This window comes from Sciurus carolinensis, chromosome 2 (assembly GCF_902686445.1).
Source record: "Sciurus carolinensis chromosome 2, mSciCar1.2, whole genome shotgun sequence".
Taxonomy (NCBI): Eukaryota; Metazoa; Chordata; class Mammalia; order Rodentia; family Sciuridae; genus Sciurus; species Sciurus carolinensis.
In genome coordinates, this window is record NC_062214.1 from 122,317,745 (window position 1) to 122,326,786 (window position 9,042).

At 37.1% G+C, this 9,042-nt stretch overlaps 2 protein-coding genes across 2 annotated transcripts; both read left to right on the plus strand.

Moving 5' to 3' along the window:
• The first annotated feature begins 2,091 nt into the window (after nucleotides 1–2,091).
• On the plus strand, nucleotides 2,092–3,078 carry LOC124976482 (olfactory receptor 11H6). Its single transcript, XM_047539350.1, has one exon. The coding sequence runs from the start codon at nucleotides 2,092–2,094 to the stop codon at nucleotides 3,076–3,078; it is 987 nt and encodes a 328-aa protein (XP_047395306.1).
• Nucleotides 3,079–7,863: 4,785 nt separating this feature from the next.
• Nucleotides 7,864–8,814, plus strand: LOC124977373 (olfactory receptor 11H7-like). The gene has a single exon (XM_047540883.1). The coding sequence runs from the start codon at nucleotides 7,870–7,872 to the stop codon at nucleotides 8,812–8,814; it is 945 nt and encodes a 314-aa protein (XP_047396839.1). The 5' UTR covers nucleotides 7,864–7,869.
• Nucleotides 8,815–9,042: the final 228 nt, after the last annotated feature.

Here is a 9,042-nt window from a genome sequence, read left to right on the forward strand (position 1 = left end):
CTACATAAAAGCAGGCCCTTTATGGCCCACAGCATAGAGATGGACACACTGCAAAACACACAGCTCAGAAATTGCCTATGCAGTGGACTGCTGATGTAGCAACAATCTTTTTAAAAAAATTTTTAGTTGTTAATGAACCTTTATTTTATTTATTTATTTATATATGGTTGCTAAGAATCAAACTCAGTGCCTCACACATGCTAGGCAAGCACTCTTCCTCTGAGCCACAACCCCAACTCTGTAGCAGCATTCTTGATTGCTTTGCAAAATAAAAGTTGTGAAGGGGGAAGAATTTTATTTTTCATGTTCACTATTATACCACAGAATTTAGCACAATGCTAGGAAAATAACTGAATGAATATTTGTCAAGTGCTAAGTAAATAAAATGCTACAATTTAAATTCAGCACCTAACCTTTTTTACTGCAAGCTATTTTCCAATCTAGAATGATAGCATATGGTCTGTCAAATATAATATGGAAAGTATATTTGAAATTAAAATTCTCCTGTAAATTTTGGTACATATGGTCATCATAATTGTACTCTATTGAACTAAATCACTTGGAGAAAATATACATTTTCATAAAAATCAAGTTCACTAGAGAAATGTTTTCATTGTTCTAAAAATATGGTAAATTCAAATATCCAAAGTCATCCTGACAATAAGACATTTAACATTCTGAATTTGCTCTAGGTTTGATCAATTATTAAGAAGCAGACCTCATGATCTCTACATATTATATAAATGGCATGATGGTGGAATTTTGTGAGTATCTTCACAGTGACATTAATAATAATGTGATCAATTATCCTACTTTTAAAGACAATATATTGCTAATCTAAAATACTGGTGTTGGTTTACTCAGCCAAATATCCTACTTTAACCAGGAAACTTTAGGACATAGAAATAAGCCTGGATTAACAGTTTCAAGAAGGTTGTTAGCAAAATATCCACTTCTTTAGTCTGGTCTCAACTCCTGATTTAGCCAATAGCAGAAAGATCTTTCTGGTCATTGCACATCCTAAAGAAACCCTTCTATTGATTATTTAACTCATATTAAATATTTAATTCATGCTTAACATAAAAGCAAGATGATAAAGGGACATATTATAGAGTTTAGGGCTTAATTCTAGCAAAATGAAGGCACATGGTTTTATATACTTGAGAAACAGACTTACCCAGCAGCAAGATGTCTCAAGATCCAAGCCACAATGTTTGAACAATGCGGTTTGGACAGTGCAGGTGGGGTGAAGCCAGGAGGAACTGTGGCCAGCAAAAGAAATCGTATACAAGGGATACAACACCTGACTTCCACCATCATGGAAGAGAAATTAGACTTCCTTTTTATAGCTTCATGAAATTTACCTGGGGAGTGCCAGGATCAATGTGTAAAAGTAAGAAAGGAGACCAATTTGACTCAACATGAAGAAGTGCTCAGAGACCATCAGAGTTCCTTAGGAGAGAAATGAACTGGATTGTTCACCAAATCCAGATATCACCTGGGAAGAGTCTGATCTAGAGAGAACTAGATAGGTAGTTCTCACCACGTTTTACAAGTTCCAAGGTGTTCTGTGGCACACCTCCCTAAAAGTAACAAAAGAAAGGGGGTCCAAGACTCTGACCTCACAGTTTCAATCTTACTTGCTTTTTATTGAAGATATATATATAACTCATATATATATATACACATATATATACCTTAAAAAGGCATTTAGCAGTTGTTTTTTCATATTTATACCAAAATTTGCTGCAAAGTGAAAGGATAAATTCAAAGTTTATACATAGAATATGAGGGCAATGATTTTTACCAGTAAAGATTAAACATTACTGAGTCTCAGGGATACAGGAACATTTGAAATTAAATGGGGTCTATGCCAAACCCATCTCCAAATACAACAGTGTTCCAAGGATTTACTGACTGCACATAGACCTAAGTGTAACCCTTAAATCTCTCTGAATATCAGTTTTCTTATCTGTAAAGAGGAGGATAATGTAGACCTCCCTATAACTCAAAGGCTCATTAGAAAAACCAAATGAGATGGTGCAAAAATACTTAGTACACTTTCCAGTAATGTATGAGCAAAACCTACAAATGTACATCATTGTTCACTTCTTAGTTACTTCTGTTTTTCTAACAGCTTTGGGATCCCAGAACAGAACAGTACATTTTGTGACTGAATTCATCCTTCTTGGTTTCCATGGTCAAAGGAAGATGCAGAGTTTCTTCTTCTCATTAATTCTGGTTCTCTATCTCCTGACCTTGCTGGGGAATGGAGCTATTGTCTACGCAGTGAAATGGGACAGGAGACTCCACACACCCATGTACATCCTCCTGGGAAACTTTGCCTTTTTAGAAATTTGGTATGCTTCCTCCACTGTCCCAAACATGCTAGTCAATATCCTCTCTGAGACTAAGACCATCTCCTTCTCTGGCTGCTTCCTCCAATTCTATTTCTTTTTTTCACTGGGTACAACAGAGTGTTTCTTCTTATCAGTTATGGCTTATGATCGGTACCTGGCCATTTGTCGCCCACTACACTACCCATCCATCATGAGTAGGAAGTTCTGTGTAACCCTGATCTGCATGTGCTGGGTGAGTGGATTCCTCTGCTATCCAGTCCCCATCATCCTCATCTCCCAACTTCCCTTCTGTGGACCTAACATCATTGACCACTTTGTGTGTGACCCAGGCCCATTGTTCGCCCTGGCCTGTGTCTCTGCTCCTTCCACTGAGCTTATCTGTTACACCTTCAACTCAGTGATTATTTTTGGGCCCTTCCTCTCCATCTTAGGGTCTTATACCATGGTACTCAGAGTTGTGCTTCGTGTTCCCTCTGGTGCTGGTCGAACTAAAGCTTTCTCCACATGTGGGTCCCACCTAATGGTTGTGTCTCTATTCTATGGAACCCTTATGGTGATGTATGTGAGCCCTACATCAGGGAACCCTGCAGGAATGCAAAAGATCGTCACTTTGGTTTACTCAGCAGGGACTCCATTCCTAAATCCCCTTATCTACAGTCTTCGAAACAAAGACATGAAAAATGCCCTTAAAAAAGCCCTGGGAATAACAACTAGTTAAAGCTGAGACTGCTTTGAAATAAATGCTGAATTTTCTTTTCTTTTAAGAGACAAAAGAATTATTTTTATTGTACAGAATAATGGGATTTACTGTGATATTTTCACATATGCCTACATAGTGAACTGATCATGTTCATCTACCTTCTACCTTTGTTCCCCCTCCCCCATCCTTCCCTGTCCCTAGCAATCTCTCTTCTACTTTCAGGTCAACTTTTTTTTCCCCCATGATCCTGGGGACTGAATCCAGGGCCTCATCAAGTCAATTTCTCTTATCTATTTTTCTTTTCATATTTCCACATATGAGAGAGACCATGCAATACGCTATTTTCTATGTATGGCTCATTTTGCTTACCAAAATGATGTCATCAAGTTCCATTCATTTTGCTGCAAATGACAGTATTTCATATATATATATATGCATACATTTGTTACACACACCATGTATATATATATATATATATCATATTTAGATATTCCTTATATGTATATCACATATTCTTTATTCATTCATCTATTGATGGGCACCTAGGCTGATTCCATATCTTAACTATCTTGAATAGTGCCACAATAAATACTGGCATGCAGGTATCTCTTTTATATCCTGAGTTCATTTCCTTTGGATATATACTGGGGAGTAGAATTGCTAGATCATATGATAGTTCTATTTTCAGTGTTTTGAGGAACCTCCATACTTTTTCCCCATAGTGGCTGTGCTAAGTTACACTCTGAGTGGGACACTTTTTACCTTAGTTATTTATAATTATAATAGAGAATGGCTTCAGTAAGTGTTTTCTGGATCATACTTACAAGGAGAGGTAGAAACATCTTTCACAGTTCCTTAGCAGTTCTATATCAGCTCATTGGTAATTAATGCTCAATAAAATATTTTTAACATGCATGGCCTCACTGAGTAATTATATTTTGTTCATATATATGTATATATATATGTTCATTTTTTTCATATATATATATACAATCAACAATACATGTGGGTGTGTGTATACATGTTTATGTACATATGTCCTTTTTCTATGATGTATATTTGCTGGTCTTAACCTTAGCTGATGGAATAAATCAATTGCATGTGTACCTAAAGCCTTGGAAAAGGTAATCTTTTAAATTCATTAAATAAATATTCTTAAAGAAAATGGGTTAAGAATCCATCCCCCCCCAAAAAAAAAAAAAAAAAAAACCTAGGAATGGATATCTTCTATATTTTCAGGCAGTCTTTCACACCAAATCAGAGTATGCTTCATACCTCTATACTTCTTGCCTCTATCACTTAGGGATAAAGTGAAAACTTTCTGTAACCCAAAGATCCATTTGGTCTTCTGTCCTACTGACCCACTGTGTGAACCTTGCACTTCTTGATGATCAGTCCTCTTATTTTACCTCAAACACACTTACTCCCATCTGGGATCTTTATTCATATTATTTCCTCCCAAATCAATGTGACAACCCCCATATCTTGTGTGATACAGAATACAATAGCCTCAATATATTGAATGCTATTTTTAATAATCCCCATAGATCAATTTATTGAAAAGTATCAATGAAACCCCCAGGCAAGAAGCAAGAAGGTCCCTACAGACAAAATGAAAAGTTACAGGCGCCCTGGAAGAGAGACCTGTGAATTCTCAACAGTGGCAAACATAAGGCATAAAGTAGGACCAGCACAGCATCTCTACACAGTGAAAAATAGGGCCTAGAATCTTAAGGTTCAAGGCAAGTAAAATTAGTCATGCACGAAGCTTTCACACTGGACTTCCACCTTAGAGCCAGGGAAGGAAAGATCTCTGTGACTTCCATGCAGATGACCTTCAGGATCATCTAGGAAAGATTCATGGTATTAGGGGCCGTCTTCTCTGATGGGTACTGCTGATATTATATACCATAATGGGCCTACTCCACTCTATATTTGTTCATTCCATTTGTTCATACACTGGAGAAACTGGGGGTCAAAAAAGTCAGTTTCTCTTTCAGCTTAAGAATCAAAAAAAAAATAAATAAATTCCTCAGAGTATTTAGATCATCATGGAATTCACACACTCTAAAATCAGTGCACTAAGTGTTAACAAGGTCATTCATAATTCTTCCTCCTCTCGGAAAGTGGCTGAAGCACTAGCAAAGGTTACAATTTTGTAGAAAAGTTGACCCAAATGGTATGGAAATAGTTCTGTCCACTGAGACTGGAACAATATGAAATTGGGATTTTTTTTTTCTTTTGGTCTTCGCTCAGTTCTATCTTCTTTATCCATTCCATTACTCATCTGAACCTTTATAAACAATGACATTAAAGAAGAAAGGAAAAGAAAAAGTCAAATTCATGTGTATGAAAACTAAGATTTCACATAGAGTTTAATGATGGGTATATTAGGAAATGCTTCTTACAAGTACATTGAAATTATCTGTGAAATTCAGTTATCATGCTTTCCCTGCTACTAATAGTTTTTCTACAAGTATGTTTGTTGTTTTTAATATCAGCAAAAGTAGTCTGTAGCTTGAATACATAATACCAAGTCCTGTGCATTTAGTTTTGGAGTCAAAGTCTATGAATCTAAGCTCAGAGTCATTGCTGCCGCTGCTCCAGTCAATGGTAAGTAGCTTCTCTCTGCTCTCTCCTGTTGAGAAGAGAGGTTTCTTCCTTGGCTAGATGGAGAATGTGTACCGTTCCTATAGTGGGGAACCATTCTTTCAAGGCATCCCACTAAAATGACCTTCAGTGAAGGTTCATTTAGTTCTCAATAATCATCCTAGTTTAAAAATTAAAAGTCACTTGTCCTCATCTTTCAGTTTCCTTCTCATCATGGTTCCTTGTTCACCAGATCACAACCTGCTTTGACATGACCAGCTCAACAGGGAGTTTGTGCTGCTTCTAGATGGGTTTCATAGTTCACTTAACGTATGGCTAATGTATTGAGCCTGCAACAGCTGCTGAATCGTAAATATATTTAACTTATTTAATATGACCTCAATAGCGGAAAAGATTGTTTTCTATTTCTATTTAATGAGCGCTATAAATTATATATATATAATATATATCACTTCTATGCAAAAAAGGTTTAAGGCAAATTCTTCTCATCAATCAAAAATGTATCTTGTTAAAATTTTTCCAACTGGACACAGTGGCACATAACTGTAATCTCAGTGGCTTGGGAGGCTGAGGCAGGAGGATCACAAATTCAAAGCCAGTCTCAGCAATTTAGCAAGGCGCTAAGCACCTCAGTGAGATCCTGTCTCTAAATAAAATACTAAAAAGGGTTGGGGATGTGGGTCAGTGGTTAAGTGCCCCTAAATTCAATCCCTAGTACAAAAAAAAAAAAATCTGGTTATCACGATATGTTAAAACTATCATTATGCTCTTTTCTCTAAGTTGTATTTGATTCTTAAAACTATTTCTTTGATGATGGTCTCCCAAGGAATCAAGGACAAATTTTTAGAATGTGAGAAAATTAATTTTTGAAACAACATCTTTAAATGCCTTGTATCTTGTTACTTTGACTATTGAGGGGGGGTTTTATAAATGAACCAAAGCAAAATCTCCTGAATAATGAATTCTAAGGGAACATTCTGGCAGCATTAATAGAAAAAGCTTTAAAAGAGAAAATCTTCGTTCTTGTAAGTTTTCTTCTCCATCTCATAAGTTACATTCATCTTCCAATGAAATGTCTCTTTTTACATGTATGTGAATTATGATAAATTACCATGTGAAATTAATCATCAGGGAATGAGTAATAATGACTTTTCTTGGCTAAAAGCAAAAGATTAATTATCAAATTATAAATGAGCTGTAGTAACATGTAAACATCTTTAATTAGGAAAAAGCAAAATATATTTTAAAATTACCATCTGTCTGCCCTCATTGATTGTCTTCTAATATTTTTAAAAACTGATGGAAAATAAATTTTTCATACAGAAATAGCTCCATAAGGAATCTGAAATAATGTCAAAGCACAAGCCATTCTAATTTGTAGTAAGTCTCAAATTCAAATCTTTTGAAAATGATGTCATAAACTGCATGTAGTGACATGCAGTAGTGCATGTAGTGACCCGTAATACTAGTGACTTAGAAGGCAGAGGCAGGAGGATCACAAGTTCAAGGCCAGTCTCAGCAACCTAGTGAGACCCTATCTCAAAATAGAAAATTTTTAAAAGGCACTGGAAATGTAGCCCCATTCAATCTCTAGTACCATGAAAGAAAAGAGAAGAAAACAATGGCATACATGTCCTCATATTTTGAAGTGAATAACACTACACAATAGTTGTGTCTGAGCAGCCTTCACTGAAAAACAAAGTACATATTTTGCCTCTTTTCCAACATTTCTGTCTCCCGCTCCACCCCGCCTGCCCCAGCACTGGGGATGAAAACCATCATCTTGCACATGATAGGCAAGCACTCTATTCAAACAACCTAGAATTTATAAAAAAAAAGAAAGAAGGAAAGGAAGAAAAGAAGAAAGAAGAGAGAGAGAGAGAGAGAGAGAGAGGAGAGAGAGAGAGAGAGAGAGAGAAAGAAAGAAAGAAAGAAAGAAAGAAAGAAAGAAAGAAAGAAAGAAAGAAAGAAAGAAAGAAAGAAAGAAAGAAAGAAAGAGAGAAAGAGAGAAAGAAAGAAAAGAATACTAATGGGGCCAAAGGGCACATTCAGAAGAGGCCAGGATTTGTTTGAGACTTGTTTTAGGATAGTCAATACATTTGCCTGCATGAGTCAAACCCCTATCTCAAGAAAAGCTTCAAGACATTTCATCAACAAGTAAATAATTATTATCTATCTTCCCTCCAGAGTCAGAGGATCATGAATAAGTCAGAGAGAGCTACAGTGGCAGATTTTGTCCTGTTGGGTTTTCCTGGTCCCTGGAATATGCAGATCACCCTTTTCTCAGTGATTTTCTTGGTCTACATGTTGACTCTGACTGGGAACGTGGCCATCATTTGTGCAGTATGGTGGGACCAGCGACTCCACACCCCAATGTACTTCCTCCTAGGCAACTTCTCCTTCCTGGAAATCTGGTATGTGACCTGTACAGTACCCAACATGCTGGTCAACTTTCTTTGTAATACTAAGACCATATCCTTCTCTGGCTGCTTCACTCAGTTCTACTTCTTCTTTTCCCTGGGCACAACCGAATGCTTCTTCCTCTGCATCATGGCTTATGATCGGTATCTGGCCATCTGCCACCCACTGCACTATCCCTGCATCATGACTGGCCAGCTCTGTGGTATTCTGGTGTCTCTTTGTTGGTTCATTGGTTTCCTTGCATATTCTATTCCCATTTTCTTCATTTCTCAACTACCTTTCTGTGGTGCCAACATCATTGATCACTTTCTGTGTGATGTGGAACCACTGATGGCATTGTCGTGTGCCCCTAAGCCCATTGTAGGCCAGGTGTTTCATTCTATGAGTTGTTTTATCATCATTCTCACCATTTTGTACATCCTTGGATCCTATATCCTGGTGCTCAGGGCTGTGTTGCAGGTTCCCTCTTCTGCTGGACGACAAAAGGCCTTCTCTACCTGTGGATCTCACTTGGTTGTAGTGTCTCTGTTCTATGGAACAATAATGGTGATGTATGTGAGACCCACATCTGACAACACATTTGCTATTCATAAGATCATCACACTGATATACTCCGTGGTGACACCGGTTTTAAACCCTTTCATCTACAGCCTACGCAACAAGGACATGAAATGTGCCCTCCATCACGTCCTCTGTGGTACAAGAATTACCCACAGTTCATAAGTAGGGTTTGAATAGCCCAGTGACACTTTGCACAAGTCAAAGGCTGATTATAGCCATCATAGTCCTTTTGTGTAAAGCAAACTCATTATGTATCTAATCATATGTTAATGAGCTTCCAGTTTCAGAAATGTGTTCCAGGCTCTCACACTAGTCAGAATGGCAGTCATCAAGAATACAAACAATAATAAACGCTGTAGAGGATGTGGAGAAAAAGGAACACTTTTATAC